At 37.1% G+C, this 22248-nt stretch overlaps 1 protein-coding gene across 1 annotated transcript in view; it reads right to left on the reverse strand.

Moving 5' to 3' along the window:
- The window catches only part of LOC116506339 (hippocampus abundant transcript-like protein 1), a 32685-nt gene extending 13210 nt beyond the window's left edge, over positions 1-19475 (reverse strand). Inside the window, 6 exon segments of the mRNA XM_032214031.1 lie at positions 1826-2044; positions 7771-7885; positions 8191-8318; positions 14434-14496; positions 16775-16867; positions 19016-19475. Coding sequence (XP_032069922.1) covers positions 1826-2044; positions 7771-7885; positions 8191-8318; positions 14434-14496; positions 16775-16867; positions 19016-19186 — 789 coding nt within the window. The 5' untranslated portion in view covers positions 19187-19475.
- Between the last annotated feature and the right edge of the window lie 2773 nt (positions 19476-22248).

The following is a 22248-nucleotide window of genomic DNA, read 5'->3' on the forward strand; positions in this document are numbered from 1 at the left end:
CCAAGCATGACCTTTCCAGGAAATTCTCTTGACTTGCAGAAGGATTTCAGAGAAAGATCCAAGGGGGTCAGCTATCCATATTTGATCATAACCAAGAGAAAAGAGGGTTAGGGTTATATTATATTATGCCATATTATATTAAACTTCTTGATTTTAAGGGGACTAAAGCTGAAGTATATTAGTATTTCTAAAAAAGGGATTATCATGAGTCCAGAGAAATGGTAAGAAGGATTCTAGGACAGAGAAGCTCAGGAGAAAAGACAACTGGGACAGATGAAGGTTCTCCAAAAGGGAAAGACTAAAAGCATACTGCAATTCCAGTGCTGAAAATCTAGTAAAAAGCAGATATATTTATCCACAGGCCAATAATCAAATTGCCCGGAATTGCTTTAGATAATGAGATGGATAGCACATAAATTTAACAAAATAAAATAAATCCATCTTTCTAGTTTGAGTAAGATTAAGATTACTCATATTTAATTAATCCTATAGTCCCAGAATACAAATTGCTAAGCAGATAGTCCTCGATTTACAACAGTTCATTTACAGACTGTTGAAAGTTACAATGGCATCAAAAAAGTGTCTTATGACCATTTTTCGCACTTGTGACTGTTGCAGCATGGTCACATGATCAAAATCCAAATACTTGGCAACTGACTCACATTTATGAGGGTTGCAGTGTCCAAGATCATGTGATCACCTTTTGCAGCCTTCTGACAGCAAAGTCAAAGGAGAAACCAGATTCACTTGTGTTATTGATTTAACAATGCAGTGATTCACTTAACAAATGTGGCAAGAAAAGTCATAAAATGGGGCAAAACTCACTTAACAACTGTCTCGCTTAGCAACCTAAATTTTGGACTCAACTGTGGTCATAGGTCGAGGACTACCTGTAGTAAGGTTGGCATAACTTTATAAAGAGAAAAAGGAATGAGTGGCAGAGTGATGAGACAAAGCTCCAGAAATCTGGATATCCATTCATAGAACTGTCATGTAAATTCTGAGGCACTTTGGATTAAAACAGGAAAAGCTAACAACTCCCACCATCATATTGGAAAGGATAGAAACTCTGATAAACAGTTCTCTCCCACAACCTGTTTCTCCTTTCAGATAAAATAATTTTGTATTGGTTTGCTTCAGTGCATTATTAATGTGACAGTGTATTAAATATTCTTCTTATTGATGATTCCCTAAATTCATCTGGGCAGTTGCCCATAGTAACTAAAAGCTTGACTTTGGGTCAAATTAATCAGGAGGGCACTTAACGGTATACTTTCTGAGCAAAAATAAAAATTGTTCATCCAATAATTTGATTCTACTTTCTAAACGGAATGAAGCTAACTTCCAATTAGTAACAATCTGCCTGTCCTCAAAGTTAGTGAAGCCAGACCACAGGAATTGTGCATGTTGCTTTTATTTTCATTTCATAACACCAGATTTAAACATGATCTGAACTGTTTTAGAAGTCAGGATAAATGAAATAATAGAAAAGCATACAAAGGCTGAGTATTTCATTTGCTACCTTTTCAATTCCACACTGACTTATCTGATAAAGAATTCTCTTGCCTGCCATAATGTTAAACAGACAGTTATGTTAAATATTATAAAAGGTTCTGTAGGATTTTACCATCACTAGTACTAATACCTTATTGCCCACAGCAATATTTCTAGACATAATTAGAAAGTTATATGTATAAATAACATATGGTTAAAAAAATAGCTTCATGCTTGTTTGACAGAATTTCATTTTAATCAATCCATTCAAAATACATTTTCTTTCACAAATGAAAAAGTGAAAACAGAAGAAATATGACTGGCTACTTACCGCAAAGGGATCTGCTTGTTCCCATGATATAAGAGCTCCCCATGAAGGTGGTCTCATTTTTTCAGGTAGAGATTCTGGTACAACTAGTAGTATGAAACAGATATCTACAACAGCCACCACTGTAGCAACTAACACTACCATGTTATCACCGTACAAATTAGACAGATGTGCTCCAATAGCAGGACTAGTTACTAAACTTGCTGCAAACGTAGCAGATACCTAGATATAAGGAGAAAAAATATAAAAGGTAATACTTTGATAGAAGAAAAATTAACACAATTAAAAGTTAATTTCAAACACTAACAAGACAGAGATGTTCTGACCTGGACAAAGGCATGTATACATCGTAGAAAAGTGACTATTAAAGCCCAGTTCTAGAGGAAAAATCTGATAAAGCCTTATCAATCCATCACAGAATATTCCAGGAAATGACATTAAATCATTGTGGCCCAATCCTTCTTCTTAAGGTAAGGTAGAATATCCCTTCTAATTCATCAAGCTTTCCTTATTTTTTTTTTAATTTCAAGGTTGATTTAGCTTGAACTTATTTTATAAGTGATTTCACCAAATATTTTCTGATATTAGCAAAATGAACAAGGAGCCGTAGGTACATTTCTGCAAAATAATTCAGCCTACCCACCTGCTTTGGGAGAAGGGATTTGCAAGTACCAGATTTTTTTCTATAGGCTATGCAAAGAATCCATTAGGTTGTAGACGAATCTCATTACACCTAAATTTGTAAATTGCCCTATTTTGCTTCCAACCAGCATGCTGATGATCAAGTTGAGCTGCAAAATCATCATCCTTCTCATTGTCAACTACTATTTCCCACTGATCTAATCACAGCTCACCATGCTTTCTTAGTTAGCATCTCATTTTGTACTAACATGGAAAAAAAATGGGGAGGGGCAACATGATTTCTGAAATATCCTCAGCAGCATTAATAAACATTTACCAAAATAATTTATACTGCAGAGATATAAATAGCAATACTAAACACTCCTTTCCAGGAAATGGATTTGTGATGCAAGTTTAACAAAGCCATGATATGTCACTTTAAAGTAAGCATGCATATTTTTCTGTCTCCCTCTTCTCTTACACTGTACAAGCAATTTAAGAGACACAGAATTCTACCTCCAGAATTCTGAAGGCATTTAAAGGTTTTTCTTTTACTATCAATATTTTGAGGTGTGGCTTTCTTGTTGTTCTAAGCTTTATTTGCTATTGTGGTAAGGAGTGGTTTACATGCTGTAACATTTCCTTATTTAGTGTGAACTGAAATTTTCTTTCATGGAAAGGCAGCATTAATGTTAAAAAGTGGTACTTGAAAAATAAATCTCCTCCAATCTCTTGATAGTATCATAATTTTTCAGTATTAAAAGTCACTAACAATTATTTGAATTTCATTATTATCATCATAGTTGTGATTATGACTTTTATTTTGAGGTTACATTTATCTCGTTGCATTCAATATTAATGTAGGTATTGCAAACAGTATTGCAATATCAATTATTGGAATTACTATTTCAGAAATTCTCATACTAATACAAAGAGTCATAATTTCTCAACCGCAATGTTCTTCTATGGCCTTTCATTTACTTAAATCCTTTTTTTCATTAGTCTGTCATGTGATTCTTTTGGCTCGAACAATTCAATCAACAATTCAATTTTCCATTTCTTTAATTTATTTTCAAATCCTAGCACAATATTACAATTATATTGCTGAACCTTATAGCAATAGTAATAGCACTTAGACTTATATACTGCTTTACAGTGCTTTACAGCCCTCTCTAAGTGGTTTTACAGAGTCAGCATATTTTCCCCAACAATCTGGGTCCTCATTTTACCCACCTCAGAAGGATGGAAAGCTAAGTCAATCTTGAGCCTGGTGAGATTTGAACTGCCAAATTGCAGTCAGCAGAAGTAGCCTGCAGTACTGCACTCTAGCCACTGTGCAACCATGGCTCATAACTTTTTAGATGGCTAAAAATATAAGTTATCTTCTATTTTTATCTTCAAATCAAATATTGTTGCCAAAATTAAAAAGCTGGTTTTTGAACATTATTCCTTTTTTTAAGGGGGACATGAAAGAAACCCCCAACTGGGCAAGCACGATGTCACTGTTCAATCCTTTCAACCTGGAAGCACTTAGATCAGGGGTCGGCAACCTAAAACACTAAAAGAGCCATTTGGACCTGTTTCCCACGGAAAAGAAAACATGGGGAGCCACAAAACCCTTCCCGTGCCTGACTATTTCCTGAGCGGCCACAAAGCTAGCATATGTAGTTGAATTAAACATTCTGTTTTCTTCTGAAACTGCTACTTTCTTGGATTTATCCATGGTTGGCCTACCAGGGGTTGAAAAGCTCAATAAATTGTGTGCTGATGGGTGTCACATATTGGTGGCTGTGACACATATTTTGAGCAACAGGGAGCTGCATCAGAGGGATGAAAGAGCCACATGTGGCTCTAGAGCCACAGGTTGGTGACCCCTGACTTAGATGCTTCCGACAGGAATGTAGAAGTAGTAGTATCCCTTTTTTGGATGTGGATTCAGGTGAAATAGATAGGATGCTCACCATTATGCCCCCTGCCACTTGTGAGCTAGTTTCATGTCCCTCTTTGCTTTTGAGGAGAACCAAGTCAAGCATGAATGGCAGGATCATTTTGGAAGAGTTTTTCCCTAAAATTTTAACAGCTACCTTTGAAGATCATGCAAAAATTGCAGCTGGAGAAATAGCAATAGCACTTAGACTTATATACAGCTTTATAGTGCTTTACAACCCTCTTTAAGTGGTTTACAGAGTCAGCATATTGCCCCCAACAATTTGGGTCCTAGGTTTACCCATCTCGGAAGGATGAGGCTGAGTCAACCTTGAGCCAGTGGGATTTGAACTGCTGAACTGCAGCTAGCAGTCAGCTGAAGTAGCCTGCAGTACTGCACTCTAACACTGTGCCACCGAGGTTCATCGAGAAAAATGCAGCAATCTACCTACCTGGTGTTAGGCACAAATGCACTTTATATTTGTGCTACAGAATTTGCAGCAACTGAGTAATAATTCTGGACACATTTAGAGTGCTGGTTTTAACTTATAAAAGCCTATATAGCTTTGAATTAAATTATGTTTGAAACTGTTTCCTCAACCAATCAATCATGGGAATATTGCTTGTGAGAATTAACTGTTACTCCAATTTTAAACTGCATGCTTGGATTTTTAACTATTATTTGCTTTGTACAGAGTGTATTTTATCAATGTTTCATAAAATATTGCACTTTTGGATCCTATCAAGATTCTAATGATTGCAATCTAATCAATAACACAAAGTTTTTTTTAAAAATAGGAATCCTCTTTTATCACCATCTCAGAAGTTTAACTGTGTGTTCAGGAAAACATTTTTCTGATATTTAACAACTTTCATTTTACTAAGGGGTTGCTAAAGTACTCAGAAACTAATGACACAACAAAAGTTCAATGCATTAAAAGCATGATACTGTTTCCTGATAATTATCAGGAATTAAAAAATGACTTCAGCAAAACAGTGCTACATGAAGGTGATTCAATTGTCTTCTTCATTATAGTACTGTTTTGCTGAAGTCATTTTTTAAATTAGATCCACATTTTGTGGCTTTGATTTGAAAGCTGAGTTAGAAATAGGAAATATTCATAATAAATATTTATACATACAGGTAGTCCTTGCTTAACTATGGTGATTGTGATCGGGAACTCTGTGGCTAAACCATGTGGTCATAAGCATGATGTCACGTGACCACAGAAATTGCAGTAGTTTTCGTTACCATAGTTAGGTGAATCCCATTTGGTCATATTATCCCATTGTCATGTGATTACCATTTGCAACCTCATGTCAGTTTCCCTATTGCCTTTGCTTGTTGGAGGTCAGCAACAAAGGTTACAAATGATGATCATATGACCATAGGATGCTCTAACCACTGTAACTGCTAGCCAAAAGCTAAGCTCCCAAATCATGATCACACTGCAATGGCTACAACTACAAGGTACAGTCAAAAGTCCCCTCATTCAGGACCATAGTAATTTCAAACAGTAGCTTTATGTGGTTGATGAACAAGGACTACCTGTATTACAAAAGATGCTTACTATAAATATCTATGGAGATTCTCAAGTCATCCAGATCATGGCTGTCCCAAAGGTGCTTTTTCAAGAGGCAATTGGACTTTCTGGTTTTTCTTTGAAGAGGTTTCACTTCTCATCAAAGAAGCTTCTTCAGCTCAAACTGGATAATGATCCTTCCATTCCCCACCACCCAGTCAGAGCTGAAGAAGCTTCTTGAATGAGAAGCAAATATCTTCAAACTGGTCAGAAAGCCCGGTTGCCTCTTGAAAAAGCATCTTTGGGACTTACTATAAATCCTTTATAAGAAAAAAGAAAGGGTGGGTTTAAAACCTACGGCTATCTAGATTTTTGAATACAATACTCTCCCAAAATTCAAAAATTATTCATTGCCAAATCACAGAAACATACAAATGCAGTGCTTTATATATTAGAAACTAACTGCTACAGAGGTATAGAAGAGGAAATAGAAAACCACAGTTTTTATCTAGAGCTTCAGTTACACCCTTTGAAATCAACAATTATCTACAGCTCATCTTGAACCATATATTCCCTTTTCACAGGTCTTTGAGTTCTAGGTATTTATTTGCTTAAATAAATAAGTAACTGTCTAAAATTTAGCAACAACTCTGCAGCATACCTAGTCATCCAAACTATTTTGAATGCCTTCTTGGATATCTTTTACATAACTAGTGTCATTCATTATATACATGTACCTCCTTATCTCCAAAACAATACATGCCAAAAATTTGTAACCAGTATCTCATTATACTTAGCTCCTATGCAAAAGAACAGACGCCACATCATTAGAGGAAACTTTCAATTTTTGATTGGAAATGTTTTTAATTCTGCAGGATACTCTAGGATTCATTGTACTATGACTTCCAATGCAGAAAGAAATGAAGATTGGCTTTATTATGATGTAGCTGAAATATTATGAAAGTCCTCGATTTCTTATCTTGAACATCAACAACAAAGATGAACGTTCCTTTCCATAATCCATGTGTTACGACACACTAATTTAAAAATGTCTGTTTCATTCCACCATTTTGAAAATGATCATTATTAGGTAAGTAATCACGACAATCTTTACCACCTGCACTTCAGTAGTTCCTGTTCTCTCCTTGTTCTCTCTATTTACATGATTATACTTTTATCCCACTTATCAGAAGACACTGCTTCATACGTGTCTGACATAAATTGTATTTCACAAAACTACAGGGCTTCATTTAATACTGTCGGTTATTTAAATACCAAACAGTGCTTTGTTGCTTCTACTGTATCCAACTAACACAGCTACTCCCACACACCATAAATTGAATCCTGCTGTGTTCACTTACTTTAACCAGCATCTATATTAAAAAGTATTCCACTGTGTCAAAGAAAAGCATTTTAATACATTTTATGCTAACATTTGCAGAAGATTAAAGCAATAGTTTCCACCATTACTGATAATGTTCCACAAACTGGCCAATTAAGAGTCAGTATTCACTCATAAAGCATCCAAGCTATAAAGGATGTGTAATCAGTTGACCAGGACATATTATTATCTCTTTATAAACTGTTAAGATGAAGAAAAGAATTGAATTCTTGGATTGGTCTACCTTGTGGGGCTGACAAACCTTCTTTCTATTTAATGGACTTGCCTATTCTTGGGGATGCTATATACAAGACCTTTTTCCTCTCCATTAGACATCATGTACAGGAATAGAGCTATTATAATTTCTAAAACCATAGTTTCAATTTTTTTTAAGCACTATCACATTTTTTAAAAATCAGAAATTATTAGTGAATGCTTACATGATATGCAAGAAACCAAAGTACACATTGTGTCAAAGAATTAAGAAACATTCTTACCAGTCCGTAAGCAGTGCTTCTCTCATGTTCTTGAGTTATATCAGCTACATACGCAAATATGACAGAGAATGTAACAGCAAAAATCCCAGATACAGAAATCATTGCAAAATACCACCTGCAAAATCAGACCACATTTATGAATTGTAGCTACATAAAAAAACTGTAAACATACTCAAGAAAAGCAAACGTTTAGATTATTTCTCAATTAGATTTATATCCCATCCATGTTCAAAGACTCCTTTGCCAAGTGTACTTATAGTATACTAGCTTAAAAGACTTACAATGATTCACTTATACTGATTCACTTACACTGATTTAACACAAATGCAAGAAAGTTTAGATCTATTTTCTTAATACAGTCCCCTCCACCCAAGTGCCCCCCCCCAAAAAAATACCCACAGTTATTTATGCCACACTTACCATGGACTTATTTTCATTAATGGAATAGGGACACAAGTGAAGAAAACTGTAATAAGGAGGAAATATTTTCTTCCCCAGACATCAGACAAAGCACCTATCAGTGGAGCACTCATGAAGGATAAAAAACCCTAAGAACAAAATGATAATGATATTAATGTTGTTTCTAGTAACATAGCAACTATAAAATGTATTATATTTTGGGAAGCACTTGTTGATAAAGCATAATTTTGAAATAACAATAGTTATACAAATAAACCATTTTTTTAAAACACACACACACACACACACACACAGAGCAGGCCAGCAAAGCTGCATGAGTCTCAAGCATGAGTGTCATACTTTTGAAATCCAATAAAATTCTTAAGCTACAAGAGAAAATTGTTTCCATGGCAATGGCAAAAATGAAACTTGCTAAACAAATGGGTGAATTGTTCATTGTAATATATTAGAGCGTCCATCTCAATAAAATGAAGAATAAAGTTTCCATCAGATAAGAGATATTATAATATATGAAAGGTCACAGTGCCTACAGATTGTTAGAAGCACAAAGTCATTTCAAAGGGTAGATCAAAGCAAAATAAGAAGCCAAAAATATGTTATGTAGTATAAAACCAAACATCTCACTAGCCTAGGATTATGTTTCTATAGTGACTGATATTGCCCACAGCTGGGACATAAGCGCAATGTCACCTTTATTCTACCAGAAAAAAAGATATATCATCATAAAGTACAGCTGATAGTTTGAAATTAGTAAATGTTACAGTTTTAAATGTTAACATGGATTGACTGTGATTATTTCATGGAATGGAGAGATTTTTTTTGACAAAATTATATTTTTTATTATATGAAAGCTTCAACCTCTTTAGGAATTTTTAAAAAGCATTCAAATTATTGAGGGATAACCAAATTTGCAGTGAGGACTTCATTTATATCTTTCTTTATTTGCTGTATATATTTGCAACAAATGCAGTTTAAGGAATGTTTGGTCAAAGTACTGCAACTGCAAATACCATAACTAATAACAGCAAAGGCTAATCAGGTTTAAAAAGAAAGGCTCTGCAAAGAAACTAGTAATTAAACTCTATTATTATGACTTCATGTCTCTCAAAAATCCAAAATACCACCTATATCTTTTTGTTGAACAATGTGAGTAGACGTCACTAGCAGTGATTCACTTGTCCTTACTTGTTCCTCTAATTGCTTTTTCCCAAATGTTTTTAACCACACAGCCAGGTTAATTTCTTTGAATTTTTGAAGTAGGGTGGACACTTATACCATACAGTGCAAGTTCGTGGCACGACAAAACCGCGCTCGACTAAAGCGCACCCGATTAAACAGCGTTGCTGACGTCATCAACAGGGCGACAACAGCGAGCGTGGAGAAAGAAGGGCGCTTTAAATAGCGCTTTGAAAGCAAGCTGATTCAACTTAAGGTAAGGGTTAGGTTTAGGGTTAGCTTTAGGGTTAGGTTTAGGGTTAGGTTAAGGGTTAGGGTTAGGTTAAGGGTTAGGTTTAGGGTTAGGTTAAGGGATAGGATTAGGTTTAGGGTTAGGTTAAGGGTTAGGTTTAGGGTTAGGTTTAGGTTAGGTTTAGGATTAGGTTTAGGGGGGTTAAGTTTAGGTTTAGGGGTTAATTTTAGGTTTAGTGTTTACAGCGTGCTTCTGTCTCCACGCTGTTGTCGCCCTGTGATGATGTCAGCTACGCGGTTTCGTTGAGCGCGCTTTAGTCAAATGCGGTTTTGTGGTGGAACCGTGCAAGTTCTCCTGTTTCTATTGTGATATTAGTTTTACAAATTATTAGAAGGCAGCTGAGATATGTTATGAATAAATCTTATTCTTTGATTATGGGGATGTTGTAAATTACTTCAAGCAAAGGTTTGACAAACAAACTATTTTGAGTAGATAATGCCAAAAGAATGCCACACAGGTCAAGGACTATTCTCTCTCATTCTGTGCTTCTGCATGCCACAGAATCATCCATTTAAGTTATAAGACAGATTACAACTAAATGTGAGGAGGAGGAGGAGGAGGAGGAGGCGGCAGTAAGAGCATTGGGACAATGGAACTCACTATCCAATATAGGTTATTCTTCACATTGAACATTGAATTTAATAGTTTAAATGCCCTATTCAAATATTATGATTCTAAACTCAGATTTGCCTGGCTTTTCTGTAGGCAGTATCTCATATAATATTCAGTTCATCCTTTGTATGCACACATATTGACAGATGACATAAAGCACAACAAACGAGAGTAAATTTAGTAAATTGAGAATGGGAAATTTTTCCCTAAAATTTATTTTATGATATTATTGCTTAAAAAAAAGAATTGGGGGACTTGTAGAATAATGGTGAGCTGAAGACAGTGCTGGGAAAAGCACAGCCAACAACTGTGTTTTTCTATTTTTCTTTTAGTTGATATTACTTTCCATTATTGTATTGTAATCTTTAGTAAAGTTATTTTTTTAAAAGAACAAACTGGATGGGCTTGGACCCATGCATAAAAGATAGTTAATTCTGCTTACAGAGTTCCCTAACTCAGGCACCTCTAAGTTGACGAAGGTCACAACACCTGGATAAAAGGGCCTCCAAGGAGTAACTTAATTGATGAGCTGCTTCATATGAGCACAAAAAATCTTCCTTAGGTGTAAAAGTACTTCAACAAAAAGCAGGAATAGCTATTCTCCACCTGAACAATTTAATGAAATTGCCACAGAAACAGAATGGTGTGCTTGATCTTTCAAAGCAAGCCGTTCTTACATATCCTTTTAATCTACAAATTAGCTGTAATATTGCAGCCCATGACACCTTAAGTCATCAATGTTTGATCATCTACAAGCCACTTTGAAGTAAAGGAAGACTAAAATAGAAAAATAGACTGATAGATAAAATAGTCACATGTTGCCCAATATCTAGAAAATTATAAAACTCATGCCATATTCTACAGAAAATTTTGAATTTATTTCACCTATATTTCATCAGTTTCTGATACTGATCTGATTTTTAATACTGTAGCACAATATTAAAAATGTACTGTATTTAAAAAGAAAATTCCACTAGGCTAGCTAATTTCTACTCTCTCCCTCCCTCCCCCTCTCTCTCCCTGCCTTAAGTGTTCAGTAGGTAACAGTATATATTTTCTTTCTTTGCTTTAATATTTATCACTTTTGAGAATTTCAAACAAACGCTAAGCCTTTTTACATATCAATTTGGAACACTGGCAGATCTACTTAGGAACACATGCTTGTTTAATAGTCTACAAGTAGGCAGTAAACTGAAAATCACTACTGATGCCAGAATTTAAATAGTATAAAATAATTGCATTAATCTTTGTAGGTCTCACTTACAAAGTAAATTTCCCCCAATATACAAATCATATTAATCAGAGAATTGTCAAGAAAGAGACCTTTAAACATAAGTAAGTTCTTTAAAAGAGATGCAGTTGTTTTAAAGATGCATCTATTAAGTTTTCCTTTTTTGCATTTTTTAATGTAAAAATTCATTTTCCTATCAAGCTATCATGGATATTCAAAATACTGACATTTTCTGCAACTATTTAAAAATATTCACTGATAAAACACAATATAAAAGTTAATACAAGTAGTCATCAACCTACAACCACAATTGAGTCCAAAGTTTCTGTGCTAAGTGAACCATTTAAGTGAGTTTTGCCCACTTTTACAACTCTTCTTGCCATAGTTGTTAAGTGAACCACTGCAGCTGGTAAATTAGTAACACAGTTGTTAATCTGGTTTCCCCATTGACTTTGCTTTCCAGAAAGTCACAAAAGAGGATCACATGACCACCAGCCCCGGACACTGCAATTTTGTCATCAATATGAGTCAGTTGCTTAGTGTCCAAATTTTGATCACATGATCATGGGGATGGCTGCAATGATTGTGTAAAAACCAGTCATAAGTCACTTTTTTCAGTGATGTAACTTTGAATGGTCATTAAATGAATTGTTGTAAGTTGAGGACTACCTGTATACTTTTCCTTTTTCTGAGAAGAAATCTTTAGATTTGAATTTAGAGTAGTTTTTCCATTCATATAACTGTGGATCCATTAGAAGTGGAGGGACAAAGGCTGTTCTTGATTCACTTTTATTCAGCTGACTACCAAACTCTCCAAATCATTTGGTGTGCCTCCAATGGACCACACACATCCAAATTAATCAGTGAAATGAATCCATAGCCCCCCGTTTTCCCAAGGTCTTTATTTTTTCACAAACTAAAGAACCTTTCTTTTAAGCTCAAAGTATCTCAAGTCAAGCAGTCTGAAACAAAAATATCTACAAAAAGATCTGTATGGGTAAGTCCTCACTTACCAAATGCCTCATTTAGCGAATGTTCAAAGTTACAATGTAAAAAAAAGGCATTTGTGATCAATTTTTTGCATTTATGACTTTTGCAGCATCTTGCAATGTGAGATTGTCATTTGGACACTCTGTAACCAGCAAACATCTTGAAGCATTCAGCAGACACATCATCATCTGTGTGCTTCCCAACCATCTTGCAACAAGTGGTCTTAACAGAGAACGCATGAGTAAAACTGCAAGTTGGGGTCATATGTTTTACTTAACAACCATGGTGACTCACTTAATGACCAAATGGAAAGTCACATTCTAAATCCATTGTGGTTACATATTTCTCTTAGCAATCCCAGTGTTTAGCAACAGGATAACCAGTTCCAATTGTGGTCACTAAGTGAGGACTGCCTGCATATTTGCTCTAAGGGTGAAAATGTTTTGGCTTTTCTCAGAACAAAACCAGATCATTTTAAGCAATGTTGCTTCAAACACTTCAGCTTTTTCAACTGCATGATTGGTAAAATATTTTTCAAAATACAATCATCAACTTCCAATCCAAATGTTTCTGGCCTAGCCAATACTGCAGCATGATCTGGTTCCAACTCTGATGCTACTAAGATGGAATAGAGGCAATGAGGAAAGGAATTTTAAAAAAGTCAGAAATTATCCTAGCATATGATCCCAACCACAGATTCTTCTAGATCAGACATAATGCTACCTTTGTATACAAACCAGGCAACCTGTGACCCTTTGGATCCTCTTTTCAAAAATATTTCCTTACCAGGTTCTTCAATGCTTTCAACAATGACAGAAATTCTAATGTAGTGTCTTCACTGGAAAAGTTGGGATACTTTCAGAGATGTGTCTGCCTTAAAAGTAGCCCATGTTGAACTGTATGGTATAATCAAACACCAGCATGGGGAATGTTTTATAACACTTTGTATTATGTCATAAGCTATTTTATGATAATTTTATGACATAAAATATTTTATCGAAATTGCCAAATTAGTCATGGATCGTGGATTTTGGACCCTGTAAATTAGTCCATTTGAAGTACCTTGGCTCAAAAACTGTTGTCCTATGATGTACCATTCCATCCAGCTAAAGGTTACGGGAACAAGAGTTTTATCAGCATATAGATTATTGCCCTGTGGAATGTTAGTAGTCATGTTGCAAGTGTTAATATATGTTCTAGATCAGCAGTCTCCAAACATTTTGGTACCAAGGTCTGGTTTCGTGGAAAATAATTTTTCCACAGACCGAGGAGGAGTGATTTTGTGCACTACTTAGACCCCACTTTGCACAGATAAAACTTCACTCACTTGCACAGACCAAGTTCTAACAGATTGCAGACCGGTATTGTGGCCCATGGGTTGGAGATCCCCATTCTAAATTGTGCTTTTTGCAGGCGGGTTATCTATGAAGGCAAACGCAAAAGGGGCATGTAGTTGCTAATGTTGTTGTGCAAATATTGGACTATGGATTACAATCTTTTTTGAGCTAATATTAGCGTATGCCTTTGTCCATTCTACGTGTGCTCTTCTATCACTGACACAAAGTTTTCAAGCTACAAGTTACAAATGCAAAAACTGGTGTAGACACTGTCCTTATTTCACACGAGCCTTTTGCTAAGGTGAGATTATTTATTAAACTGATATGCTGCTAGTTTCATTTAGATATTTTATTGCCTCATATTTTTAATTTACTAAATATTTGTGCAGCTTTATCCATTGAAAACTAAGGCCTGCTGAGTTAAACTGGTCTTACATATACTTAAGAATATACCACAATTTTAATTACATAACCACCTTTTAAAAAATGTAAATGTCAATACTTGCCTTGATGCTGTTTTTATAACTATAAATCATGTAATATTTCCAATTTAGAATTGCTATTCTGTTAATCAGTAAGAGTGATTATACTTAAAACATTCTTACCTTAACACCTTGAATGAGGCCATTCATTAGAAATGTATGCTGAGGAAATGTTTTATGTAAGACCTATAAGAGAAATACTTTATTTCAAAACTAACTTCTCAGTTTAAGTAAATACATATTTAATAACTTCAAAAGTAAAGAACATTCATGAAAGGTACTGAAATCTAACAGGAATACAAAGATATAGGAGAATTCAGCATTTTTTCTGGAATAGCATTTCTTCTTAACGTCCTCATCATTTCTAGTCTAGTCCCCCATAATATGGAGAAGCTGTTGGGAACAACAATATGAATTGAAGATTAAAGAAATTTGCAACCTAAATCCTTTCCTCCTGAGCTAAACTTCACTGAACACAAATCTAGGACCAAATTACAATACAGATTACCGTATTTTTCGCACTATAGGACACACTTTTCCCCCTCAAAAAAGTGGGTGGAAATATCTGTGTGTCTTATACAGCGAATATTGCGGTGGAGGAGGGGTTTGGTGTGGAGGCAGCATTCGCCGCTCACTGCTGCCTGTCGCCACTGCCACCTGTCATTGCTGCCGCCGGGGAACACTGGAGCCTTTGCTGCCAAGCAGCTGATTGGCGGTTGGATCAGCCTCCTGGCATACCGCAGATTAGCTGTTCTAGGAGCAGGGATTGCTGCTGCCACCTATGCTAGCCACCGCCGAATGACCATTCGGCTGCGATCAGCAGCAGCAATCCCTGCCACTTACAACAGCTGATCGGCAATATTCCCGGAGGCCGATCCAACTGCCAATCAGCTGCTCAGCACTGAAGGCTCCATCATTCTCCAGCAGTGAGAGCAGTTCAGCTCAGTTGACTGCTGGAGCTCATCAGCAGAGCCCTGATGAGCCATGTGCTGGGACTGCAATAACGTCCTGAAGCTGACCAGGCTGTTTGCTGCAGGAACACTAGCCAGATGCTGTGAGGCAGATTTTTTTTCCTTGTTTTCCTCCTCTAAAGCTAATGGACGTCTTATGGTCCGGTACATCTTATAGTGTGAAAAATGTCAGAATAAAATAAGTTTATTAATATAATGTAAAATGTATCACAAACTATTATTCAACCTCAGTATGCATCTCCCCACAATCTTCTTATAACAGATATAGAGCTATTTTGATTGTGGGAAAGGAAGAAAAAATCCAGAATTTGCATTGTGTATTATGTATATTAAACACACTAGTACCAAGCAACACAGGAAAAGAAATTAAAATGTTCAATACATAGAATACCTTCTTAGTTTGAGAACAATTCTCATGTGCAAGCTATCAAGCCATTCCCAAAACTCAGCTGACTTTCAAAGGAAGCCTATAGGGAATTGAACCCATGACTGGATGATTTTAACAAGACGTGTTATCTGGCTTTTATAAATTGTAATTAAAGCCCACTCCTATATTCAAGTATTGCAGTATCTTAGCAAATAAGTACTCTGTTTCCCCAAAAAGAAGACCTCCCTGGATAATAAGCCCAATTGGGCTTTTCACTGCATGCGCTTATTTTAAAATATTGCAACACAGCAGCAGCCATGAGGTGATCACTCTCGCCGCCCCCTGCACCTCAAAAATAATAAGACCTCACCAAAAATAAGGCCAAGTGCTTATTTCGGGGGTCAAAAGAAAATAAGATCCTGTCTTATTTTCAGGAAAACACGGTACACAATTTAACGGAACTAGAAAGAGAGGTTTTATAGCAATGACAAAAAATGTACTGTCCAAAGGAAGTAAACAATCACGAGAATGTTCTTTGTTCTAAGCAATAAGACACTAGCAGCATTCACATACAGAGTTAAATAACAGCTAGGAGTAGATAAATGCCCTGGAAGGTCTCATGTCTATCATGTAGATATCATGTCCCATATCTAATGATACAAAACTGGTGTTTTAATTTTATCTAATAGCACAAAGCTTATATTTTAATTAAGAAAATTCTTGCATTCCAAGGTAAAATTTAACGTTTTATTTCCCCAAAATTCTGCCAGCTTATCACAGAATGTTTAGGATTTACTTGTTATATTGGATTTTGTTTCAAGAAATTTATGTTCTCTCTACGCTGGGTGGCAAGGCAAGCACAACTGACACCCAGTTTGGAATAACTTAATTGCTAGATGTGTTCTTGATTCCTGATAAGTTTCTGGGTTCTTCCAAAAACCTATGAAGATTTCCCACCTCTCTTGTAATCTACAATGTGGGTCATAGCCTTTGAAACCTACTTGTTGAAACTCCCTGTTAGCCACAAAATAGTTTTGGGAGAAAGCTTTTCATCTGACTAGTAGACAACAGAATGGTTCCTTCCATAAGAAAAATGCCAATGAGGTAATGGGATCTGAAAACTTACTGTGAGCATGGGTGTTGTGAGGAGTCCCCAAGCAAAAAATTCAAGGAAGATCACAATAACAGCATGGTACACACTTGGTCGGCCAATACCTTGCTGTTAATAAAAAGAAAAAAAACCAGTATTAATAGTATATAGACATCGGGGATTTGTTTTTAAAACAACAATTTATATATTAGAAGAGACATAAAGTTTTGTTGATTTTTTACATTAAGTTTTGTGGGAAATTTTGCATGCCACTGTATGGAGCAAAGAGTACCCTGATCCTGTAGATGCCTTGTTGCAACCCTTCCAAGATAGTCACTTAAGAATGAAAGGATGACAAAAATGCTCCAATTTCACTTTATAAAGCTAGAATCCTTTGCTTGCATCTGCCTATAGAATCCCTTTCCCCATTTAATGACATTTCAAAAACGCAATATATTTGAATAGATTTTACATAAGAACTATGGTATAATGTCTTCCTTCACACTTTAGAACCCCATGTATCACCAACATTTTATCAGGATGCCCTACTTACAGACATTTACATTTCACTTTAAACATTTCAGCGAACTAACAACCAAACAATAAAACTTACAAAATAAAACATTGATATAGAACAACAAATATAGAATCAAAATGTAACAAATATCAAATATTAAATCCACAATGCACTTGAGGGATTCTCTAGAATATAGAGCAATTACTGAGGATCTATGAGAAGTGAAAATCACTGCTCCTTATTTAACTATTCAAGATTTCATATTTAATGCATCTAAAGTTTATAAAAATTAACAATTTAATATAAATTACTAGAAGACTGCAATTTTCAAAATACTGAGTGTCCATCAGGTAACCAAGATTTTATTAACACAGAAACACATGTTACTTTCATCTTTGACTAATTCACTAATATACTGTATAATTTAAATAGCTGCAAGATCGTTTTATGTTTTATATCATTCTCTGAGTAAAATTCTTATTCTTCAATTCATTTTCTTCAGTTGTGCATTTTTAGAAAGTAAAACTAGCAAGAGTTTATACACCACTCTTTTATCTCTTTTATTTTCCATTCATATAAGAGGAAAACAAAAATATACAGTTGATTGTTGCAATCTGATCAATGATGTAATAAATAAGGTTGTGCTTAGATAGGCAGAAAAATATAAAGAGATTTCCCTTTGGAAAGTGTTGGATCTCACCATAGAACTATTTTATGAAGTAAAATTGCAAATTGTGTATCTGAGGCCTGACCCAGCTCACTAGGAAAGACTCCAATGCTGGGAAAGGTGGGAAGGGAGAGAACAAGGCGGCAAGGCGAGATGGACTGTTATAGTTGTGATGGATGCATCACTGGAGGACCTGAAAAGGCTAGGTTAGATAGGGATAGATTGTCATGGAGAAACTCTATGTGGTCATTTGAAGAAAAATGAATTGATAGCACTCACTCACTCAATCACTCACTCCATCCATCCATCCCACCAGCCTCCATCTATGCATCCCAATCAGCACTCCTTCCCTGGCATGCTATCAACACTCACCCCTCTTTCTGCTATCTATTCAAAATGGAGAGTTTTGTATGTATGGTGCAGGTATGTATTTATGTACATATATAGCATGTGTATATGTGTGTTGTATATGTGCTTGGGTAGATATACACTCTCTTGAGAGCAGACAACATAATTTTATGTTTAATGTGGGCCGGTGTGCTGGCAGTAAAAAAAAAAAAAAGACAATAAAGTTATCTTATCCGTCCATCCATGGCATGCTAACATTTCTAACACACCAGCTGGCCTCCAAAAGTACGCACTCATTTAAATCGAAAGCGAACCTTTCGAAGCTGAAAGCGATTTCCCGCAAGATCTCCCGAATTACGCGGGATGGCCCTTAGGAAACTCCAGCAGCACCAGAACTGTCTTCAAACCAAACCTGGTCACCCACTCAGCACCACTCAACGGCTTCCCAAGGGAGGGGTGAAACTCTTCCTCGCCCTTGCAACCATTCCCAAAGGCGAGCAGCAGGCCCAGAAAGCAGAGGAAGGGGACGAAGAGGAAGTGGAGGCGCAGCGGCTGCAGGATGCAGCTTCTCGGCACTGAACCCAACCTGGCCCCCATCAGCAGGACGAGCATCCCCTCCCCACGACGGCCAGGGATCCCCGGAGCTTCTGCGGGCGGAAGCCTCGGGAAGGGAAAGGAGGGAAGGAGTCTCTTCGCAGACACTCACCGAGGCGCTTCCGCCCGGCTTGAACCCGATTCTCCTCACCAGCATGATTCGGCTGCCGCACTTTCTACCGCCGCTCGCTCCGGATGCCACTGCTTCGCTCTCCACCGCCGCCGCCGCCGCCGCCACTGTCAAGGCCACCACCTCCGCTTCCCGGCCGCCCGGGGTTGGAGGAGGAGGAGGAAGAGACGGCGGCGGCGGCTCGGGGCTCATTTCGCTCCCATCTTGCCTTGGCGGAGGAAGCGGCGGCGAAGCAGGGGCTCCGGGCGGCCTCCCGCCGGCTCCTTCATCCGCTGCCACCGTCTCAAGGGCCGGGCGACTCAGGGAGGGGAGCCGGGAAAATAAAAAGAAGAAATCACAGCGGAAGAAGAGAAGGGGAAGCTCAAGTCGCCGCGGCAACTTTCGGCGGCAGCGGCCCCTCCCCGCTCTCTAAAGCGCCCTCCCGGGATCACAGGGGACACGGCCGCCGAAAGCCACACACATACACACACTCACACACACCCCCGCCGGAAAAGACGTCACATACGGAGGAGGCGGGGCTTCCGCGCTGTGGAGCCGCTAATCATATACCGTAATAGGCAACGTGGGCGGGGCTTTGTCTCCCGGATGCGCGGGAATCGCGTGAGCCTGGTGGCTTTTTCTGCGTGCTTAAATTCGGACCGGAATAGAATAGACTAGAGAATAGAATAGAATAGAATTCTTTGTTGGCCAAGTGTGATTGGACGCACAAGGAATTTATCTTAGGTGCATATGCTCTCAGTGTACGTTAAAAGACAAGATACAATCGTTAAGAATCATAAGGTACAACACTTAATGATAGTCATAGGGTACAAATAAGCAATCAGAAAATTAGATGCTTTCAGCGATTTTTCTACGTGCGTTGCACCTTTGTTTCCTAGAATCTAATACGTGAGAAAGAGGCTGTGGTGCTCACGAATTTCTATTCGTGCCCGTTTATGTGCAGCCGATGTATTTTTTTTTAATTTTTAAATATTGATGTATTTTCATGCTTTGCTTTTTATTGTATAGCATTAGAAATGTATAAAGGGCACGAGATGTAACATTAAAGCGATACTATTTTTTTTATTACATAAGACATGTCACAGATAATTGTTGCACACAAAATATTGGGAGTAAGGTACAATATTACATTACATTTTAACAAAACTGAAATTTACTGCTTCTTAATTAGTTGGGTACAGGTAAGTCCTCGATGTACAACTATAGTTGGACCAAAATTTCGATTGCTAAGCAATTTGGTTGTTAAATGAGTCATGACTAATTTTATAACCTTTTGTGCCATGGTGGTTAAGTGAAACACCACAGTTAAGTGAATCATATAGTTGTTAAGCAAATCCAGATTTTCCCATTAGCTATAGCAGAGGTGGGTTGCTGCTGGTTTGGCCCGGATCAGGTGAACAGGTAGTGGCGGTGGTGGGAGGTTCTGCCCACCGCCCGGACATTTCTGCCCATGCGCAGAAGCATTGCGAGCACGTGGGAAAGCACACCTGAACAGATAGTTAAAAAAATTAGCAACCCACCTCTGGCCTATAGCAATAGTCCATAGATTTAAATACCGCTTCACAGTGCTTTACAGCCCTCTAAGCGGTTTACAAAGTCAGCCTCTTGCTCCCAAAATCTATGCTTGTTGGAAGCTCGTTTGGGAAGGTTGCAAATGGTTATTGCATGACTCTGGGATGCTGCAACCATTGTAAATACATGGTGGTTGCCAAGCGTCCAAATTTAGATTATGTGGTTATGGGACTGCTCCATTTGTGCAAGATAGAACCAGTTGTAACTTCCTTTTTTCACTGATTTGTAACAACGTTTGCTAGATGAATGGCTGTAAATCAAGGAGTTCCTGTTGACTGTTGCTAAATACTTTCTCCAAGTCTTTCTCCACTCCTTGAAATTTATGACACATCCATAAATTTTTCTTAGCAACAATATTGAAGGAATTTGCTAACAGTTTTTGTTAACTTCCTGGATTTCCTGGAATTGTGAGATCCAAGCATTGCTTAAATTTGTTCTTATTTAACTCTTTCAGCAATTAGTAGGGATTGGGTTTCAGTAACCATTCAATATCACAAATGCAACATCAGTAATTGTACAGTGAAATGCAACCTAAATTTTTATATGATACTCTTTAATCAGATCAATAAATTTAAAGTCATTAAGTCTAAAAGTCATTGATCTCTTTGTTCAATAGGGATGGTTAAAACAGATTATTTTTATCCAAAGAGTTAGTAAAGCTTTACTAATACAACACTTTTTTCCCTGTTAATGTGGCCAAGACGGGGCATTTTATTATTTATTTTTTTAAAAAAAATAAAAGTTTGTTAAAGCAGGGGTCCTCAATCCATAGACTGGAATAGGACTGCGACATGCCAGAAACTGGGTTGCACAAACAAGCGAAGTCCCATCCACAGGATGCAGGCAGCACACAAAACCACACCCCTTCCGGTCCACGGAAAACCTTTCTCCCTGGAACCAGTCCCTAGTGCCAAAAACATTGAGGGCCGCTGTGTTAAAGAATACACAAAAACTACCAAAAACAAAATAAATCAAAGAAATTAACCATATCACATATATGAAATAATAAGTATGGTTTCATTTTTAAAATGATAAAACTTAATTTCATAAGTTATCTTAAAAGCTATGCCAAAGGGAGCTTATGGGGGTGGGGATGGGGGGAATTGGTAGAAATATTGCTTTTTCAAAAATGGATAAATTACATTCCCCTAATCCAATCTTCAATTTCCAGATTAATATTTTTCTCATTTCTCAAGATAATTCTCTTAGCAATTCCCCTGCTTGAGTTCCCCAGAAACAATCAAATAGCAGAACAAACCCAAAATAGAAACTGTTTTTGTTTTTTTAAAATTAATGATTTTGAAGGAACTGTTCTCAGGCATAAGCAACCAGACCTCCACACATACTAACTACTTAGTAAACTAACTACTTTATTACATTCTGCCTATAATACGGGAATCTCTCGTCTGGCAGCCTATTCTTGGAACAATTAAGCTGAGGCTCCAAGGAATTCAGGGAAAGCCAGTTCCACCCCTTTTGCAGTTGCAGTGACTCTAGACTAGCTCATCCCTCCTCCCTGCCAGGCTGGATGGTTCCCAACATCTGTCTTCAAAGCATAAAATGGCAAGACTGATTCATTAACATTCAGGTTTTTAATTTTATCATGGTATTAACTGATCTGCTCTACTTGTGTAGTCAGAAATTGCCATTAACATCATGGTAAAGAAGAAATTTGGATTCCA

Source organism: Thamnophis elegans, chromosome 3 (genome assembly GCF_009769535.1).
Source record: "Thamnophis elegans isolate rThaEle1 chromosome 3, rThaEle1.pri, whole genome shotgun sequence".
In the NCBI taxonomy this organism is placed as follows: domain Eukaryota; kingdom Metazoa; phylum Chordata; class Lepidosauria; order Squamata; family Colubridae; genus Thamnophis; species Thamnophis elegans.